Here is a 22,591-nt window from a genome sequence, read left to right as displayed (position 1 = left end):
CTCTGCATGACTGACATGCAGGGGCACTGAAACCGAAAGTAGGCCGCAACTGAAGCCGGGGCCTCGATTTTTACATGCGGCCGACGAGCAGGCACCCTCGGCGCGGTTCTCAGGAAAAACCCAGAGAACCGGCCGGAAATCACAGCAAAGTTAACAAACACACTCCCCCCTCAATAAATGTACAAGGGACCCCTGAATAACGTCTCAATACTTCGCTTATGAGACGCAGGGCCATGTCCCTGGGGGGGGGGTAAACGCTCCGTCCGGCAGGATCCTGACAGGGTTGCGGATGGAGTCCGGTCTCCTGCAAGCAGAGAGAACCGTGATGGCTCCCACTTCAAGCCAGAGCCCCAGGGGATGGTGAAGGAGCGCGGCATGTAAGGCTCCAGCCTTGTAAAGTCAACCTTAACAGCACCGCCGACACAGTGGGGTGAGAAGGGACATGCCGGGAGTCCAGACTGGACCCGCTTTTCTTCCAAATCTTTGAAATCAAAAAATTAAAAATCAAAAATCAGAAAATGCATGTGTGTGTGTGACCTCCTGAACACAAAGCATTGAACTGGTTGGATTTGTCATCCGGGGGGTGTATATGCTCGGAGGGAGGAGCTACACTTTTAGTGTAGTACTTTGTGTGTCCTCCGGAGGCAGAAGCTATACACCCCATGGTCTGGGTCTCCCATAAGGAACGATGAAGAAATATGAGAGAATCAAGAAACCAACATTAGGGCAATTAAATCCTAATGATACCCAGAGACCTGCAGAATCCAATAGGAGGCGGCATCTTGGCCGACGCACCGCAGAACGGTGCTATAGACATGCTGAAAGTGAATCATGAAATTTTTTTTTTTTTTTTCTAAATTGTAGAAAAAAATTCTGGGGTTAAAAACCACATGAAACAGATTTTTCACCTAATTTGTGAATTCTACATGTATTATATTGTGAGTTGTCATACATCAGCAGTCCATTCACATGAAATCGATCTTGTGTGATTAGAGATCTTTTACACTCTGCATGCAACCACATAACTGACAGATTACAGCTAATCTGCCTGTGTGAGCAAAATGGCGATGGGAAGCTGGAGTTGGCTGGGGGAGGGGCCGTGTGAGGGTGGGAAACAGGGCATCCACCGCCCACACTGTGATGCCTGGAGGCTGAGCAGTGGGCGGAGTCGGGGGCAGAACAGCCGGCCAGCCAATAGCGCTGCAGCAGGGGGCGTGGCTGGGACGCAGGAAGACTAGGCCGAGACCAGGGCCTAAATTTTCAGCCGCCCGAGGGGGAGAAGGTAGGGGAAGACTGTCCTACCTGACATCTGCGGCGCCGCTCCAGGGATGGTCCGGTGTGCAGGCAGAGGGCTCTGCACTTACCTGTGTGCAGCGCACACCTGAAGGTAAGGCTGTGGGCTCCAGGGACGCGTGGAGAGGCGTCCAGAGAGGTGGACGCCGGGTGGGGGTAGAAAAACTCCCCTGCGATTGTAGGCAGCAATGCGGGCCCCATCCGAGATGAAAACGCTGCGGGGGTCCAGCCTCTGTAGTTTGTCCCTGTACGCCCTTTGGGGTGATACCGCAGGGCGGATCAGGGGTGCCCATGTAGGATCTGCCCCACATGCAAACCCGGGAGTGGTACCACGGGAATGGACGGGGGGAGAGGGCCCGACATCTCAAACCACTGCGACCCTGGGGAGTGGTACCACAGGGCTGGAGGGAATGAGGGCGAAAATAGGCGACACCTGCAGAAACAGAGAAGCAGGAGAATGAGAGCGATGAGCGTCGCCGAGAAAAAATGAAAAAAATACGCAAGAAAAATGTGGCTGAGGGGGGCTGAGAGAGCCCACATGAGCCTCCTACGACACTAAGCAAAAACTGATTTAAGTCCGCCTCTGGCTCAGGGTGTACACTGCCAGGGAGGAGCTAACCTTTTTTGTCTACTTAGTGTCAGCCTCCTAGTCACAGCAGCATACACCCCACGGTCCTGTGTCCCCCAATGAAACGAAAGAGAAATAATAATAATGGGTGATGCATAGTCTCTCAACCTAGGAACTGGCACAGATCAGGGTTTTAAAAAAAAATTTTTTTTCTATATTTATACTATGTGAGGAGCACTGAGAGCAGGCAGACTGCAATGGCACAATGTGGAGATTACATCTAGACAGGAGTCACAGAGGAGAAATGACCATTATATTAGGGCCAGGAAGCGGAACATAACCACAGTATATGTTGACATAATAGGTGGACAAGACTACTGTATGGGTGCAATATTAGGGTCAATTTATTGGAAGTGAGAGAGTACCTAAGTAAACATCGCTATTGTATTTTAATTATTATTTATAAAAAAAAAAACACAAACCTCTCACTATTGAATTGGGATAAAACATGAAAGCAATTGGGCATGTGCTATGTTTTGCGGAGAAAAGTCCAGGATAAAAAGTAAAAGTTAGTGGTATACAACAGATGAAATAAGCTAAATAGAAAACTTAATTGGTGAGTATCTAGTATCTGTAGTGTATATACCAATACCCTGCCAGTCACTAACAGGCAATTCATTGAGCACAAAACCATAATTCTGTTAAGAACCGCGCCACAGGGTGGGCTCTCCCTAATACAAAAAAGGATGGAGTACTCCTGAAGAATACTGATACAAAAGGGGGATTAGAGCAATCAATAAAAAGGTAAATAAAAATAATGTGTGTCTTTATTGAACATAATTAAAACAGCATAAAATAGTAACTAAATCACCATGTGTGACAAGGCCCGAAAAAGGAGGAAAACCTATTTATGTTTTAATTACGTTCAATAAAGACACTTTATTGCTACCTTGTTTGGTTGTTCCATTCCCCCTTGCTTTGTGTCATTATTCAGTCATTGTATGGGAGTAATATCAGTGAGAGCACTGTGGCTTGTATGAGTATAGTGTTATTATATGGTCAGATTTGTCACTTTTAGGTATTATTGGAAATAGTCTTGGTAGAGTGGTTTTGCCAAGTAACAGAATAGTGGTAATTAAGGATGAGAGTGCTCTTAAGAAGCATTTTGATGCTCGGACGGGCTCAAGTTGTGTAAGGAGTATAATGTAAGTCAATGGGGAACGCAAACATTTTTCTGGAAAATCTTCAGAAAAGAATGTTCAAGTCCTCCATTGACTTCCATTATACTCTGTATACAACTCGAGCCCGTCCGAGTGTCAAAATGCTTCTTACGAGTACAGAGCACCTGAGCTTGGCAGTGCTCACTCATCACTAGTGATGGTATTCAGACACTATGGGTTGGTAACATGGTCATAGTGTGGCAGCATTATTTGGCTCTTGTATGTGGTAATATTGGTCTTGAGTTATTGAACTTTACCAAATAACATGTTAATGAGCAATTATACGATGCCATTATTTTGAAGTGCTACTTTGAAAGTTAGCACACCTGGAAGAAAGACATGAATCGCACATCCCAAAATCATACTTTAAGGCAAAACTTAAATACCTGAACATGAGGTTCTTGGATTAACATTCTGATCAGACTGTATGAAGCCCACTGCCACATTACGGAGAACCTCTGAGTGGGTCCCTAATCTATGCCTCAAAAGTGCGGCACCGTACTTCGAAAGTTATCCTATGGCTTTTTTTATTTTAAATTTACCCCATGGGGAGGCGGGTCTAAGGAGACTTTCACCGTCTGGGTTTACGCAGCTGAGCAACATGATGGTAGTGGGAGGCCAAAGTCCAACTTTTATCTTGAAGCTCATTGGACTCTAGTTAAGCCACTGCTACTGATTGTGTCCTTCAGAATATATCTACATGATTTATATAAATATGTATTCTAAAGCTACTACACAGTTTTAAAAAACTATAAAATGTAACTGTACCAGAGGCCCATGTGCACTTTTACAAGTGGGCTGCATAGCCACAATGTTTTTTGTTTGTTTTTTTTAATGTCACACAATTACATCTCATTTTGGCCACGATTTCAACAAAGCTGTATAGTACAATAATTTGGTAAGGGTCAGACTAGGAACGTTGGTTACCTGTATGAATCTCCTGTAACATTTCTCAGATATCGCTCTTTTTTCTGGAGAATCTGGAGGGGATATACCTCTATGACTAGTCATTCTAATCACCTAGTGATGCCCACCATATTACAGTATATTTTCTCTGAAAACGCTGCAGTTTTCAAAGTTACATATATACAGCTATAAAATACAGCCAGTCTGTGATTCATGCTGCCCATGGTAAGGAAGCAAGAATCAGCTGACTGGTTCCCTTACACTTCAAAAATAAAGTGTGTTGGATAATGCTAGGGAGAACAGCTAGTACATGAACCACTATTGAATGAACCAAAAAAGTAGATAAAACTCAATCTATAGGCCAAAAGCTCTTTTAGTTTCCTACTATTTTCCAGGATATTTGTATAACTTAAAAAGGAGCTTTCTACAGATTTACAAGTATGAAATGTGAGAACATAAATATAAATGGCGAGTTTGTAACAGTTCTGCTATTACAACATGGTACTCCATAGTGGTTACAGATGGAGTACTAGAAGTTGAAGGCCACTATTAATAAAATTGACATCACACATTTTTAAAACATCCATACACTAATAGAGCAAGACCTTAATGTAATATAATAATCACTAGTACTTTGGGCATACTCTTCCAAGGGCTTGACTACTACTAAACGCAGAACCACATGTGGTAATACTCAGCATATGTATTAGACAAAGCACTTGTTCACTTTAGCCAATAACTAAAGTTCCATATTAGAAAGGCTTGGAGAGAAAGGAAAAAAACCAAAACATTCCCAGTTTTTATACAAAATTCTTCTTTCACCTGGAACCAATGTGTTAAAAAAAATGGAGATAATTCAATAACTAAGCATAATATGTACAATAATGGATCCAGAAATTCATAAACTTGCAGTCCATATATTTTCTTATTGCCACTTTCTCAATAAAAAAAGGAGAGCCTCGTGATTAAATACATATGGAAATCCTCTGGCGCTAAAAGGTCACATGGTTTTTGATAGCATTTATTTGTTTCACCATTTTTTGAATATGTTCGTACCTATGAAAAATAAACAAAAAAAACACAGTAAGTACAGTACAAAGAAAACTAAAATACTAGAATAATCCGTGTAGCTGTGAGTACAACTTAACCGCTAATAGTCTGTACATATAAACCCACTGGTAAATATATTGCAGCATTCATTCTGCACCCATCTTGAATTAGTATATCTTAGAGTATATTCACATGTGGTAGATATTGGTGCGACTAAGTCTGCAACATATATCTCAATAGGATTTGTATTCAGCATATGGACAGATGGTCGCAAGCTATTCAGATGTATGGGAAAGAAATAAATCAAGAATCTAATGACAGAATGGAGAAGTCAGCAATAGAGATGAGCAAACCCAAGGTTTGGTGTTCAATGTTAGTACTGAACACAGACTACACAAAAAAAAAAAAAAATATGGAAAGAGGCCGCTCACTGAAATGACCTGTTTATGGCTGGCTGCATGTGGACAGAGCCCCAAATTGCCCAATTAGGGACTTCCATTGGGGTTCAAGTCAAGTCCGGGTCCCAAACCAAACTTCATCTAAAGTCCGTCTGAACCCGTCGAACGGAACTTCAACAGGAGCGCTCATCTCTACTCAGCAGCCGTTCTCTGGCCACCTCAGGGAAGAGAGAACTTGTTTGTTTTATTTTAAATCACACAGCTCTGAGCCACATGAGCTTTAGTTAATATCTATTGGAAAACCCTTCTCAGCCATGTGCAAAAAAACATCTTTTTGAGGTGGATTTTGCCTGAAAAAGTACTACAAAAAAAAAGAAGAAAAACAATGATCAAAATGAACATCATGAACAGAATAGACAAACTGTTCTGACTCGCGTAATTTCTTTTAACCGCTTCAGTGTTCGAAAACATTGAAGTAATAAAAAGTTGTAACATGTTCATTCTTCTTGAAGGTACGAGGGGCTGCTGATAAGTCTTTGTGATCTTTTTTGTTTCTATGGTAATGAATGTTACATCACACGAAAGCCTTGTGTGTTTAATATAGGTTTTCAAAGTTTTGTGTGTTGCTTATGGCAACAGTGTTCTACGCACGTGGGAAAACAAAATGGCAGAGTCTAATGCGATATTCACAGCAACTGAGAGCAGAGGAGTGATAAAATTCTTGTTTCTGCAAGGAAAGTCTGCATAAAATATTCATGGTGATAGGTCTCAGACATAGATCAATGCCCTTCATATTCCACAGTTAAGAACTGGGTTGCCAAATGAAAAACGGGCCACTTCGGCACCAATGATGAGGAACGTCCTGAACGACAGAGTGGTTGTTGTTCCGGAGATAGTCGATGCTGTACACATCCTCATACTGGAGAATCGATGAATTTCAGCTAAAGCAATAGCAGACATCATGGGGATTTTCCCATGAACGTGTTTGTGTCATTATCCATTATACGTGTTTGTTTATTTAAATGTCTTTTTATTATGCCATGCCTCTGCTCTGTTTGTGTATATATTGGTGTCTTTTCAGATATTTTGTCATACTATGCCTGAGGAAGAGACCTGAGAAGTCTCGAAAGCTTGCTTTGTAACATCTTGTTATTTTATTTTAGCCAGCCATTAAAAGGTATCACAACTAGAGATGAGCGAACCGGTCCCGGTTCGGCTCGAGGTCGGCTCGCCGAACGGAAGTCCCGTTCGAGTTCGGCTCGTCGAACGTTCGACGAACCGAACTCGAACTGCATAGGAAACAATGGCAGGCAATCACAAACACATAAAAACACCTAGAAAACACCCTCAAAGGTGTCCTAAAGGTGACAAACAACTCACAACACAACACAAACACATGGGAAAGTGACAAGGACATATACTCATGCGAAAACAAAAGAGCAGGACAAGGAAAAAGAGGAGACACAGATATAGATATGGCACGCCCTTCTAAAATCATGTAAAACACCGCAAGGTGACTCCAAGCGGAGTCTCCCTTTTTTTCCAAAAATTGTGCCCCACACACACCCACCCATTCAGTGGCAGCACTTGTGCCCTAGTTGTGCACTTCACAGCTAGATATGCATCAAGCACATTCAAAAATACGGCCTAATTAACCGTCCCCAGGATGACACCAGGGTAGGTAGCAAAGTCTTTCCTGATCCCAGCTCTGTTCATCTTGGCTTCTTTTAAAAACACAGCAAGCAAGGGTGACTCCAAGCGGAGTCTCCCTTTTGTTCCAAAAATTGTGCCCCACACAGACACCCCATCAGTGGCAGCACTTGTGCCCTAGTTGCAAACAGGATGTTTTGATTTGCATCAAGCACATTCCAAATCCACAAGCATTTACTCTCCCCAGGATGACACAGGGGTAGTAAATTCCTTCTGGATCCATGACTTGTTCATTTTGATGAACGTCAGTCTGTCCACATTGTCACTGGACAGACGCGTGCGCTTATCTGTCAGCACACACCCAGCAGCACTGAAGACACGTTCAGAGACAACGCTGGCAGCTGGACACGACAAAATCTCCAAGGCGTAACTGGAGAGCTCTGGCCATTTTTCTAGATTTGAAGCCCAAAAGGAGCAAGGCTCCATTTGCAAAGTCATGGCATCGATGTTCATTTGGAGATACTCCTGTATCATCCTCTCCAGCCGTTGACTATGTGTCAGACTTGTTGTCTCTGGTGGCCTTGCAAAAGAGGGTCTAAAAAAATTATGAAAAGATTCCATAAAATTGCTGTTACCAGCACCAGATACGGTCCTACTGGTACGGGTAGACTGTTGAAGATGACGAGACCGTCCCATGTTTGGCAAGTTACAACTGGGAGATTCCCTCCCTGCACCTGCACGGTTGTTTGGTGGAAAAGCCAAGCTAAGATCGAGTAACAGCTTCTGCTGATACTCCTGCATACGTGCGTCCCTTTCTATGGCTGGAATTATGTCACAAAATTTGGACTTGTACCTGGGATCTAATAGTGTGGCAATCCAGTAGTCATCATCACTTCTAATTTTGACAATACGAGTGTCATGTTGGAGGTAGTGCAACAAGAAGGCACTCATGTGTCTTGCGCAGCCATGCAGACCAAGTCCACGCTGTGTTTGTGGCATAGAGGTGCTACCCGTTCTTTCTTCCTCTGACATCTCCCCCCAACCTCTTTCAACTGAAATTTGACCAAGGTCTCCCTCATCCGCTGAGTCTTCCATGTCCATGGACAGTTCGTCCTCCATTTCTTCATGTTCTCCTGCACCTTCCTCAACATTTCGCCTGCTACTATGCGCCCTTGTTGATCCCTGTCTCCCATGGTCCCATGCCTGCTGCGTTGGTGATGATGAACGTCTGGACCTTGGTGATGTTGTTGTCCCTTGCGCATTTGAATCCTCCTGTAGTTCCTCCCCTTCCTGTTGTCCCACCCCCTGACTCCGAATAGTGTTTAGCGTGTGCTCCAGCATGTAAATGACTGGAATCGTCATGCTGATAATGGCATTGTCAGCGCTAAACATATTCGTCGCCATGTCGAAACTGCGCAGAAGGGTGCATAGGTCCTTGATCTGAGACCACTCCATCAGGGTGATCTGCCCCACCTCTGCATCTCGTTGGCCCAGGCTATACGTCATGACGTATTGCACCAGGGCTCGGCGGTGCTGCCACAGTCGCTGTAACATGTGGAGAGTTGAATTCCAGCGTGTCGCCACATCGCATTTCAGGCGATGAACCGGCAGGCCGAAAGACTTCTGGAGCGATGCAAGTCGCTCAGCTACGGCGCTTGAACGGCGGAAGTGAGCAGACAGTTTTCGTGCCCTGTTCAGAAGGCCATCTAGGCCGGGATAGTGTGTTAAAAATTGCTGGACGACAAGGTTCAACACGTGAGCCATACAAGGTACATGTGTCACCTTGCCCAGGCGAAGGGCCGCACCCAGGTTTGCAGCATTGTCGCACACGGCCTTACCAGGCTGCAGGTTGAGTGGAGACAACCATTTATTAAACTCGGACCGCAGAGCTGACCACAACTCCTCAGCTGTGTGACTCTTATTCCCAAGACATGTCAAGCTAAAGACCGCCTGATGCCGTTGCGCTCTGCTGCCAGCATAGTAATGAGGGGTGCGTGATTCCTTCTGCGCAGTGAGAATGCTGGTGGCCTGACCAGGCAGGCTTGGGGCGGAGGTGGAGGACCCAGATGAGGTGGAGGAGGCAGAAGCAGTGGCGGAACTTGGACAGACAGAGGATTGACATACAAGTCGTGGGGACGGCAAGACTTGTGCAGCAGACCCTTCACCATCTATCACCATAGTTACCCAGTGCCCAGTCAGCGACATGTAACGTCCCTGTCCATGCTTACTGGTCCAAGTATCGGTGGTGAAATGCACCCGTTCACACACAGAGTTTCTCAAGGAAGCGGTGATGTTGTGTGCGACATGCTGGTGTAGCGCGGGCACACCTTTCTTAGAGAAGTAGTGGCGACTAGGCATCTGGTACTGGGGCACAGCGACAGACATAAGGTCTCTAAAATCCTGTGTGTCCACTAGGCGGAAAGGCAGCATTTCGGTAGCCAAGAGCTTACAGAGGGATAGAGTCAACCTCTTAGCTTTGTCATGGGTCGCAGGAAGTGGCCTTTTATTTGACCACATCTGAGGGACAGAGATCTGGCTGCTGTGTGTAGACGGTGTTGAGTAGGGTGTCCCTGGAAAAATGCAGGTTTGTGAGGAAAGTGCAGGCGGAGACATGATGTTGCCTTCATCCAACGTTGGTGCTATCGATGTCTGAGAGAGCTGTACACACTCACTTGTTTCCCCTTCCAAACCAACTGACGACCTACCAAGCAAACTGCCTGTTGCGGTTACAGTGGTGGAAGTTGTGCGTGGAAAAACAGGTGTGACAGCTGTCCCCACAGTCCTAGAAGATGAAGAGCGCGCGGATGCACTGGAAGGGGCAGGCCGTGGATGGTTCGCTCCGCTAGGCCGCATTGCAGCACAGTGAGCTTCCCACCGGGACCTATGATATTTATTCAGGTGACGATTCATGGAAGAAGTTGTCAAACTGCTGAGGTTTTGACCTCTACTAAGAGAACCATGACAAAGTTTACAGATCACATAATTTGGGCGATCTTTTTCTATGTCAAAAAAGGACCAGGCTAGGCAAGGCTTAGAGGCCATGTGACCTGTTGATCCACCCCGAATAATGCTCATAGGCAGAGTGGTGGCTGAGGATGCAGTTGTAGACGTGCTACCAGTGCTCCGACTCTGTCCAGGAAGGCGCAAGGTAACTTCGTCGTCGGTTGCATCCTCCTCCACCGCCTCTGTTGACCTCCTCGAGTGCCTGACTGGGGGTTGACAGTAGGTGGGATCTAGAACTTAATCATCAATTGTTGTGTTTGCACTTCCCTCCCCCTCAGACCGAGCCTCTTCTTGCCTTGACCGAATATTTAAGTTGTCATCCCAATCGGGTATCTGCGTCTCATCTTCATCAGTATGTTCCTCATTGTCTATAACCACAGGTGTTACAGTTTGTGACAAAGGGTCAACATTATGCTCAGAAACTTGGTCCTCACGGCCTGAATCAGAGTCACAAAGGTTCTGGGCATCACTGCAGACCATTTCCTGTTCTGTACTCACTGTAGCTTGGGAGCAGACCTCTGATTCCCAGGCTATTGTGTGACTGAACAGCTCTGCAGACTCAGCCATCTCAGTTCCACCATACTGTGCAGGGCTGATGGAGACTTCAGAGCTGGGAGAAAGCAAGTTTGATTGGGATGACAACTCAGAGGACTGGTGTTTTTTGGATGCGGTACTTGAAGTGGCTGAGAGGGCACTTGTTGGACCACTTGAGATCCATTCAAGCATTTTTCTTTTTTGGCCATCATCTACCTTTGTTCCTGTTGTTCGTGTCCGTAAAAAAGGGAGCACATCGGATTGTCCACGGTAAGTAGTAGACATCTTACTTTTGCTGGTAGATGGTCTATCTTCAGCAGATGATAATGGAGCTTTGCCACCTTCCCCACGGACAAAACCTTTTTTTCCTTTTCCACCACGCCTCTTCCCCTTTCCACCAGCATCTGTCATTTTGCCACTCATGTTGATTGCGACAAGATTGTGCACTTAAAATGTGGTAGTAAAAATTGAGAGGTGGTGTAGATTGCAGCGGTGGTCTAGCTTTATTAACAGCAGAATAATAAAGAATAAATATCCCTGACAATGCAACTACGGCCCTTAAACTGGCAGCATCAATTGCTAGTATAATGGCTTAGTTATAATGAGTTGGAGTGTGCAATGCAGGTAGAGGTGCTGCAAATGTCTTTGCACTAGTGGGACTATAGCAAAGTCCAATAGCCACGTTTAGGATGCCACTAGGTACACTGAGTGTTTGCTAGTATAATGGCTTAGTTATAATGAGTTGGAGTGTGCAATGCAGGTAGAGGTGCTGCAAATGTCTTTGCACTAGTGGGACTAGACAACAGTCCAATAGCCACGTTAGGATGCCACTAGGTACACTGAGTGTTTGCTAGTATAATGGCTTAGTTATAATGAGTTGGAGTGTGCAATGCAGGTAGAGGTGCTGCAAATGTCTTTGCACTAGTGGGACTATAGCAAAGTCCAATAGCCACGTTTAGGATGCCACTAGGTACACTGAGTGTTTGCTAGTATAATGGCTTAGTTATAATGAGTTGGAGTGTGCAATGCAGGCAGACGTGCTGCAAATGTCTTTGCACTAGTGGGACTATAGCAAAGTCCAATAGCCACGTTTAGGATGCCACTAGGTACACTGAGTGTTTGCTAGTATAATGGCTTAGTTATAATGAGTTGGAGTGTGCAGAGGACAGGAGGGTACAGTGCCAGGATTGTGGGTCTCTGGGTAGAGGAATGGAAGCCTGCCTTTCTATTCCCTCCTAATAGGGAAATGCAGGGAGGAAATCCCTGACCTTTGCTACACAGACGCTGTCGCTGTTTTCAGGACCTGTCACCTATGGCTCTGACCCTGCCGGTACGAGCCCTTAAAAGGACTGATGGAAAGTGCTATCCCTATGCTGTCCAGCGCTGTGTATGGAGCGCATACAGCTGTATCAGCGATAGGACTCAGGACGGAGCTGCGCCAGTGATGTCTGACACCAAGGACGCAGAAGAGATAATGGCGTCCTGGAGGAAAATGTCCGGTTTTATAATGCAGGGACATGTGACATGGACATCCTATCACACATGCCGTTGCTTCTCTGGCTAAAAGTCCACTTAGCTGTGTGTGTGTGTCTGGGATTGGCTGACATGCTGGCCCGCCCCACAAGACGCGCGCACTTAGGGAAGGAAGACAAGGAAAAAAAAAATGGCGATCGCCATTATACATACCAGGGCTGTGGAGTCGGTAAGCCAAACCTTCGACTCCGACTCCGACTCCGACTCCTCAAATTCTCTTGCACCGACTCCGACTCCGGCTCCGACTCAGACTCCGGCTCCGACTCAGACTCCTACATATATTGCTTATAGTTAGGTGAAAAATTTATTGTAGTACATGAATATGTGTATGTGAACATCAGACATTTAATAATTTTTATGATACAATAATCAAGATATTTGGATAGAACATAAAATATATTTATTGGAATACAACTTTAGAACACAAACTGTAATAAATTGTAAATATGTAATACACTATGTAATATACAGTAGATTACATATATATCTTGTGTGTGTATATACACTGTATATATATATATATATATATTACATATTTACAATTTATTAGTTCTTTGTGTTCTAAAGTTGTATTCCAATAAATATTTTATGTTCTATCCAAATATCTTGATTATTGTATCATAAAAATTATTAAATGTCTGATGTTCACATTGCACTACAATAAATTTTTCACTTAAATATAAGCATTATACTAAATGTTATTATTTAGTAAAATATTCAGCACATTCTGCATTGCACTCCTGTCCCCAATTTATTATATATTTTAGGAGTCGGAGTCGGTGCATTTTATACCGACTCCGACTCCGACTCCACCAAAATGAGCTCCGACTCCGACTCCACGACTCCGACTCCACAGCCCTGATACATACAGCAGTGATCTGAAGGCGCTGTTCACGCACACTATACACTGAAATGTCATAATAGTGTGAGTCACAGAGTGACTTACACTATTACAGCGGAAAGCCAGCTAGGAATTAGCTGTTTTTTTGCTGCTAGAACCGTTCTCGAACGTTTCTAGAACTATCGAGCTTTTGCAAAAAGCTCGAGTTCTAGTTCGATCTAGAACAGGCCCCAAAATCACTCGAGCCTAGAACTGGAGAACCTCGAACTACGAACCGCGCTCAACTCTAATCACAACTACAAAATTATAATTTTGTTTCTCTCACAGAGAGCAATCATTTGTCATTATTCATGAACATTTGGACATGAAGAACGTCCTAGATCGACTGGTTACTATGGATGAGACCTGGATTTATTTGTATGACCCTGAAAATAAGGAGCAGTCAAGAGTGGAGGCACAGTGGTTCTCCTCGTCCAAAAAAGTTCAGGGTGCAAAAATCAGCCACTAAGGTGATGGCGTCTGTGTTCTGGGATAAGGAGGGCGTGCTTCAAGTGGACTACCTTCAAAATTGTTCCACCATCAATGCAAGGTATTACACTGAACTTTTGGACCAATTGAAGGCAGCTCTGAAGGCCAAAGGGCACGGCAAGCTGTCCAAAGGAATCTTATTCCTGCAAGACAACACCTCCGCTCACACTTCACAAGCAACCACGGAAAAACTGGTAGAGCTGGGCTTCCAGTTGGTTGACCAGATCTAGCTCCCCCCAACTATCATCTATTTCCAAACCTAAAGAAACACCTCAAAGGTACCACATTTCACACCATTTTTTGCCATGGCTGCTACAGATGCCTGGTTTGAGGCACAACCGAAATCCTTTTTGCTAGGCTTAAAGAACTTGGAATACCGATGTAAGAAGTGTGTTAACATCCGTGGAGAGTATGTGGAATAAGTGTAAAGTTTCATCATCCTATCTCATTTCTTTCTGGGGTAAAGTAAGACATAGCATCCCCTCGTACAGTCTGTGACCTACTGAAGAGACAGACAGCTGATAAACAAACAGTCAGTGTGCACAAAATCAAAGTGGAAAGTCTGTTTAAACAGTGGTCTGACTTCCAACACTACAAAGCAACTCCTAAAATGCCCATCTTCTGCATTTATGGTGGTGCTGCCCAGGCATTAGACCCCTCTGGAATGATAGTTCAGCTATATAACTACTTGCTCTCGTTCCGGACAAGGCCCTCCCCGAAGTTGGCCCTTCTGTCCAGGTTTTCGGGGTCAGTGTCCACTGTTAAGAACCTACTGCCGTTCTTTTTGATTGCAGTGCGTCAGCTCATCCCTAGGCTCTGGAAAACCACCTATGTTTTGAAGAGGATTGATTGGGTGGAAGCGGTTAACACACTCCAGCGACAGGAGGAAATCGGGGTGTTCGACGAGAAATTTGACTCCAAATGGTTTGCGATCTGGCATACCTGGATATTTTTTTATTAAGGAGTCGGTAGGATTCCAACAGTGGTTAACACAGTGTCTTGAAGGTCTGACTTAAATTTGGGATTGCGGGTCAGGGATCATAGGGAGATCATCATTGATGGTTTTATAATGTAAAATTGTAGAGAGATTTCATAACATGGCGATTTATTGATTATAGTTGAGTGTTATGTAGGCATATTTTTGGTGAGGCGGAAGGGGTGATCCCCGACCTGACTCAGCTGTACTTGGTACTGTGTTCGTGCCTACTTGATTGCCTGGAAGTGTTTATTTTTCTGTGTTTAATAAAGATATATATATTTAGCCTAAAATGCCCATCTTGTATCCAGGTGATTTTTGCATATTTTGGTCAACATAGCTGTATAAGGGCTTGTTTGTTTTGGGTTTTTTTTTGCTGCAGGACCAGTAATGGTAAAATGAAAGGTGCCATTCCAAACATGAAAGGAAAATTCTACGATGTAAAAAATAAAAAAAAAAAAAAATTATGAAATTCTGCCACTGTTTTTTGGATTTTGCTTTTATGGTGTTCATTAAGCAGTAAAAATGGCCTGTTAACATAATTGCAGGTCACTGTAATTATAGCAAAATCAAGCTTTAATTGTTGACAATAAGTTTAAAATGTGTTCGTCATTTTCCAAGATGCATAACATGTTACCATTGATGAAGCTCTTTAAAGGGCTTTTTTGAGTAGTAATATATTTGGTATCTTGATAGACCGGACTTTTTAATTCCTTTACTTTAACTGGGAAAAGGAGGTCCCTTATATAGCGGAGGACCAAGATGGCAGTAATGGGTGGGGCTTCAGAAGGCTTTGGTTTGCTACAGTAACCAGTTTAAATGCAATTACAGAGCTGGTGTGCATTGAGCACCGGCAGTCGCGTTACTAAATACTGCTGTCAGAGATTGACAACCGCATTTAAATGGTTAACAGCCGCTGGAGCAGCCTAGCTGGCTGTTAAAGACATATGCTGGCCATGTAATCTGAACCCAAACCTGCCGCTGAAGAGCCTAGATTTAACAGCCCAAAGAAAGAAAAAAAAAAAAAAATTGCAGCATGCGTGATTTTCCTCTGGAAATTGGATGAGACTCCCACCATCAAGTCTATGGGTGCGAGAGGAAAAAATGGATTTCACAGTATGGCACCGATTTTTAAGGATACATTGCAATTCTGTAACAAAAAACTGTAAATGGTGCTGTAAATGATTAATTGCTGCTGTAAAATTAGAAAATTAGAATTGCACATGGATGACAAGTGAAAAGAAAAATCGTTGTGTGACCCTAGGCTTAGCCAGTGTTTGCTGAACCTACAGAATATGTTCCTCAGCTGGTACTTACTGTTCTTTTAACACAGTTTGGATATTCTTTTGCTGGCTGTCACTAAGCGTTAGATTAGACTTTCTTGGACTTTTTACTTTTTCCATGTTTCGCTCTTGATATTCCATTTTCATCCTGACCTATGAACAAAGAAGAGACAAAAATCCTGCAGTTGTGAAGGAACTTAGATTCTTGTCTTGCCTGGGTAATGTGACACACGTACCTGTTTTATAGCATTATCCAGATGATGGAGGTGTTCATGTGTTGTAAGTAGCTCTTTCTTCATATCTCGTTCGCTCTCGGTCAAAACTGGATGCCGAGTGTTGAAGCTGTGCAGCACAGCTTTTAGCCTTCACAAAACATTTCCAAGAGAAGATTGCTCATCAGAAAAAGGCTATTCAATTACAAGCTGAAAAGTATTCACACAGTCAGGTCTAAAAAAAACAAAACTTACCCCTTCAGAATCTAAAATATGACAGGAGGAATTAGATCCCTTTAAAAAAAGTCAAGTCAAAAAACATCCCATAATATAATTTTCACTCCCACATTCCGCAACCCTAGTTCTTGGTCACTCTCAAAGATCGTGAGATTGGCCGCTGAGCCCAGGATGCCTCTTCTGGAGACATTGATTGGACACACAAGTGAATTCATAGTATATACCTATTCACGCAGAGAACAAAATTAAACATCTACAGTTGCAAGTAAAAGTTTGTGCCCTCCTGGTCAAAATTACTGTTCTTGTGAATAGTGAAGAAAGTTAAAGATGAAATGACCTCTAAAAAAGCATAAAGTTAAAGAGGACAAATATACTTTGTATTTTAGGCATAAAAGAAAAAAGTTATTTTAATCTTTTACATTTTAAAAATCAAAAAAGGAAAATGGGCCGATGTAAACGTTTGGGCACCCTGCAAGGTTAGTACTTAGTAGCACCACCTTTGGCAAGTATCACAGATTGTAAACATTGTTTGTAGCCTGCCAAGAGGCATTCAATTCTTGTTTGAGCGATTTCCATCCATTCTTCCTTGGAAAAGTCTTCCAGTTCTGTGAGATTCCTGGGCCGTCCTGCATGCACTGCTCTTGGGGTCTAGCCACAGATTTTCAAACATGTTCATCATTTGTAGAAGGCATCCTCTTTTCAACTTCAGTTTGTTTTTTACAGATGGTGTTATATTTGCATCAAGAATTTGTTGAAATTTCATTAAATCCATTCTTTTCTCTACTGATGAAATATTATCCATGCCACTGGCTGCAACACAACCTCAAAGCATGCCATCCACCCACATCACCAGGTTTTTGTTACCCCATCTGAGAGCAACGTAGAGACAGAGACCCTGATTCCAGAGTGATAAAATCAATGTTTTCTCTGCTGCAGATCTAGCAGTTATACAGAGCTCATGAATATGCTGGACTACTTGACAGCACAACAAATAGTCCACCAATGATAATCTACTGCTAATTAAACCGTGAATTTATCAAAACTACACTACACAGCCCAGCAAGTGACATCACTGGAATTAGGGTATCTGCCCCTATGCTGCTCTCAAATTAGGTGGCAAAAACCTGGTGACAGATTCCCTTCAATGGATTGCAAGATGTTGTCCACAAATACCATGTCCTTTTTTACACACACACACAAACACACACACACACACACACCTTTGCTCATTGTGGCCAAAGACTTCTATTTTGATCTTATTAATCCACAGAACTGGTTTCCAAAACGCATCAGCTTGTTTAGATGTTCTTCCCATACTTCTGACGCAGAATATTATATAGTGATTATTCAGGAGAGGTTTTCTTTTGCACAAAAATGGCCTTTATGGAAGAGTCAGCAGGTTTTTCTGAACAATAGAACAATGTACCACAACTCCAGAGTCTGCTAAATCTTCCTGAAGAGGTCTTTTGCAGTCAAGGGGCAGTTCAGATTTGCCTCTCTAGCAATCCTATGAGCAGTTCTCACAGAAATTTTGCTTTGTCTTCCAGACCTTATCTTAACTCGAACAGTGAAGGTGAACGGCCATTTATTTATTTATTTTTTTTTAAATCAGATCATTTTTATTAAATATACAACAGTTTGTACAGAGCAAAATGGATAGATCTCACATCGCATCAATATCGACACTATAGTCACCGTATGAAAATAACAAAACCATCCTCTGTAAAGGTTTCAACAGTGGTTCGATTTTCTATAAAAGAACAGTTAAACAATATAACCTTGTATATTAACAAAAATTATAGATAAAGTTCACTATAGTACATCTGTCTGGCTTTAGATCATTTAGCAGTCGCGTCACTCCATAGCATGTTTTTACCCACATCCACCTCCCTCTCCCCCCAACCATTCAATCAGTCCCCTCCACCCTTCCCCTGCGGCGTTCTCCATGGGTTCATGACCACCCATGGAGTAACTAGACCCCAATCACTGAAGTGACTCCCTTCATTGCAGGCACAATAACAGACGGTCTAGCATAGCATCCTACACTAACGTACCAGAGGGACGACCTGGTACCTCCATCCATGGCTGCCAAATCTTATAAAATTTGCTAAGTGCTTTCCTCTTTAAATAGACTCCTCTTCCCAATCTAAGGATGCCGTTCACCTTATTTTTAAGTTCCTCTATAGTCGGAGGCAGGGGCGTAACTAGAGTTTGATGGGCCCCGGTGCAAAGTTCAGACCTGGGCCCCCCCTCCACGTACATCAACATTTAGGGTACAGGATAATGACACTGACACTCGGGGTACAGGATAATGATGCTGACACTTGGCTCTTACTACCCACAGCACCCAGATTTCCCATGATCTGAAATCCCTCTATCAGCACCCAGCTTTCCTATTTTCTGATATCCATCTTGTCCTCGGCACACTGCTTCCCCATGCTCTGCTATACATCTTTCCCTCAGCACCCAGCTTTCCCATATCAGAGCATGGGAAAGCTGGGTGCTGAGACATGATGTATAGCAGAGCATGGGAAAGCTGGGTGCTGAGGGAAAAGAGCCTTTTTCCCCTCAGCACAAAACGTTCCCATCCCCTGCATGTATCTTTGTCCCCCCTTGTATATAGTTCTCCAAATACAATAATGGCACCCACTTAGCCTTCCAAATAGTATAAAGGGTCCCACATAACCCTTCATATATTAGAATACACTTCCATAGTCCTCCATGTATTATAATAGATTTCCCATAGTTCTCCATGCATTATAATTCACCCCATAGTACTCAATATATAATACTGCACCACATAGTCCTCCATATATTATAATGCACCCCCATAATCCTCCATGTATAAAGTAGCCCTTCAATTATTATCTTGAATTTCTCATAGTTCTCTATGTATTATATTTCACCCCATAGTTCTCCATGTATTATACTGCACCACATAGGCCTCCATACAGTTAGGTCCAGAAATATTTGGACAGTGACAATTTTCGCGAGTTGGGCACTGCATGCCACCACATTGGATTTGAAATGAAACCTCTACAACAGAATTCAAGTGCAGATTGTAACGTTTAATTTGAAGGTTTGAACAAAAACATCTGATAGAAATTGTAGGAATTGTACACATTTCTTTACAAACACTCCACATTTTAGGAGGTCAAAAGTAATTGGACAAATAAACCAAACCCAAACAAAATATTTTTATTTTCAATATTTTGTTGCGAATCCTTTGGAGGCAATCACTGCCTTAAGTCTGGAACCTATGGACATCACCAAACGCTGGGTTTCCTCCTTCTTAATGCTTTGCCAGGCCTTTACAGCCGGAGCCTTCAGGTCTTGCTTGTTTGTGGGTCTTTCCGTCTTAAGTCTGGATTTGAGCAAGTGAAATGCATGCTCAATTGGGTTAAGATCTGGTGATTGACTTGGCCATTGCAGAATGTTCCACTTTTTTGCACTCATGAACTCCTGGGTAGCTTTGGCTGTATGCTTGGGGTCATTGTCCATCTGTACTATGAAGCGCCGTCCGATCAACTTTGCGGTATTTGGCTGAATCTGGGCTGAAAGTATATCCCGGTACACTTCAGAATTCATCCGGCTACTCTTGTCTGCTGTTATGTCATCAATAAACACAAGTGACCCAGTGCCATTGAAAGCCATGCATGCCCATGCCATCACGTTGCCTCCACCATGTTTTACAGAGGATGTGGTGTGCCTTGGATCATGTGCCGTTCCCTTTCTTCTCCAAACTTTTTTCTTCCCATCATTCTGGTACAGGTTGATCTTTGTCTCATCTGTCCATAGAATACTTTTCCAGAACTGAGATGGCTTCATGAGGTGTTTTTCAGCAAATTTAACTCTGGCCTGTCTATTTTTGGAATTGATGAATGGTTTGCATCTAGATGTGAACCCTTTGTATTTACTTTCATGGAGTCTTCTCTTTACTGTTGACTTAGAGACAGATACACCTACTTCACTGAGAGTGTTCTGGACTTCAGTTGATGTTGTGAACGGGTTCTTCTTCACCAAAGAAAGTATGCGGCGATCATCCACCACTGTTGTCATCCGTGGACGCCCAGGCCTTTTTGAGTTCCCAAGCTCACCAGTCAATTCCTTTCTCAGAATGTAGCCGACTGTTGATTTTGCTACTCCAAGCATGTCTGCTATCTCTCTGATGGATTTTTTCTTTTTTTTCAGCCTCAGGATGTTCTGCTTCACCTCAATTGAGAGTTCCTTAGACCGCATGTTGTCTGGTCACAGCAACAGCTTCCAAATGCAAAACCACACACCTGTAATCAACCCCAGACCTTTTAACTACTTCATTGATTACAGGTTAACAAGGGAGACTCCTTCAGAGTTAATTGCAGCCCTTAGAGTCCCTTGTCCAATTAATTACTTTTGGTCCCTTGAAAAAGAGGAGGCTATGCATTACAGAGCTATGATTCCTAAACCCTTTCTCCAATTTGGATGTGAAAACTCTCATATTGCAGCTGGGAGTGTGCACTTTCAGCCCATATTACAAAATATATATATATATATATATATATATATATATATATATATATATATATATATATATATATATATATATATATATATATATATATATATATATATATATATATATATATATATATATATATATATATATATATATATATATATATATATATATATATATTTCTAAACATGTTTTTGTAAACAGCTAAAATAACAAAACTTGTGTCACTGTCCAAATATTTCTGGACCTAACTGTATATTATAATGCAGCCCTATAGTCCTCCTTGTATAAAGTAGCCCTCCAATTATTATAATGAATTTCTCATAGTTCTCCATATATTATAATTCACCCCATAGTTCTCCATATATTATACTGCACCACATAGTCCCCAATGTTTTATAATGCACCCCCATAGTCCATGTATAAGGTAGCCTCCATAGTCCTCCATATATTATAATGTAGCCCCCATAGTCCTATATGTATTATAACGCAACCCCATAAAACTTCATATTGCATTATGCAGCCCCATACTCCTCCATGCATAAGGCACCCCTATATTCCATGTATAAGGTGTCCTTCATTTTGTATTATGCAGCCCCCCAGACCTCCATATATAATAATGCAGCCAGCTTCTCCAGGCCTCCATGTATAACAATGCACCCAGCCTCCTCAGGCCTCCATGTATAATATAGCAGCCAGCCTCTCCAGGCCTCCATGTATAACAATACACCCAGCCTCCTCAGGCCTCCATGTATAATGCAGTATCTCCAGGCCTCCATGTATAATAATGCAGCTTCCCCAGACCTCCATGTATAAAGCAGCCTCTACAGGCCTCCATGTATAAAGCAGCTACCCCAGACCTCCATATATAATGCAGCCTCCTCAGACCTCCATGTATAAAGCAGCCTCTCCAGGCTTCCATATACAATAATGCAGCTTCCCCAGAACTGCCTTCCCAAGCCTCTGGCCACCGTTTACTCACTTATATTAAAAAAAAAAAACAAGTACTCACCTTCTCTCTTCCTTCCACCGCTGCTGTCTTCCTCGCTGCTCGTTCTCCCGTCCTGCACTCTGTGCACTCAGCACAGCAGTCGCTCGGGAGTGACATCATCGCACAGGGGGAGAATGGTGATGCATAGCGTGGCACCGGCCACGCTATGCTTCATCATTACTGTGCGCGGTGACGGAGGAGACGTTGCAGCCGCTGACACCAGGCAGGGGGCCCCGGTGCCGCCGCTAACATCAGGCAGGGGGGCCCGGTGTCGGCGGCGTCAGCGGGTCAAATAGCGGCCGCGAGGTCCGTGACAGATCAGCGCAGCTCCTCTCACACTGACAGGAGCTGGCTGCTGATCTGCCTGGCGGCCGCCGGGCCCCTGACCTCCCGGGCCCGGTCGCGATCGCGGTAGTTACGCCACTGGTCGGAGGTCCAGCCAACGATATTCCGGTAGCATCCTTGCTTGGTAGAGAATACATGTTATACCCAGGGCCGTGGGAGAATCCAGGTCTACTCCCTCCTCCCACAAAGTCACCAAGAAAATACGGGGCGAGGGCTGTATTTTAATATGGTACACCTGTTCTATGAGTCCCAGAGCCAGCTTCTAAAATTCACCTATATGGCCACATTCCCACATAACCTGCATTAAATGGGCAACATCCTGTCCACATCTGATACATTGTGCATTTGGTCTAAAAGCGGCGTTACACGCTATGATATATCGTGCGATCGCACCCGCCCCCGTCATTTGTGCGCCACGGGCAATTCGTTGCCCGTGGCGCACAATATCGTTAACCCCCGTCACACGTACTTACCTCCCTAACGACGTCGCTGTGGGCGGCAAACATACTCTTCCTGAAGGGGGTGGGA

At 43.6% G+C, this 22,591-nt stretch overlaps 1 protein-coding gene across 1 annotated transcript in view; it reads right to left on the bottom strand.

Annotated features, from left to right (window-relative positions):
• Positions 1 to 4,342: 4,342 nt before the first annotated feature.
• The window catches only part of NUP88 (nucleoporin 88), a 155,212-nt gene continuing 136,963 nt past the window's right edge, over positions 4,343 to 22,591 (bottom strand). The window contains exons 15-17 of the mRNA XM_075336385.1: positions 16,020 to 16,146; positions 15,818 to 15,936; positions 4,343 to 5,043 (exon numbers count right to left, since the gene is read on the bottom strand). Coding sequence (XP_075192500.1) covers positions 4,980 to 5,043; positions 15,818 to 15,936; positions 16,020 to 16,146 — 310 coding nt within the window. The 3' untranslated portion in view covers positions 4,343 to 4,979. The remainder of the gene's footprint in view (positions 5,044 to 15,817; positions 15,937 to 16,019; positions 16,147 to 22,591) is intronic.

This window comes from Anomaloglossus baeobatrachus, chromosome 2 (genome assembly GCF_048569485.1).
Source record: "Anomaloglossus baeobatrachus isolate aAnoBae1 chromosome 2, aAnoBae1.hap1, whole genome shotgun sequence".
Taxonomy (NCBI): domain Eukaryota; kingdom Metazoa; phylum Chordata; class Amphibia; order Anura; family Aromobatidae; genus Anomaloglossus; species Anomaloglossus baeobatrachus.
Note: the sequence above shows the minus strand (reverse complement) of the source record. Positions and strands in the feature narration are given on the sequence as shown.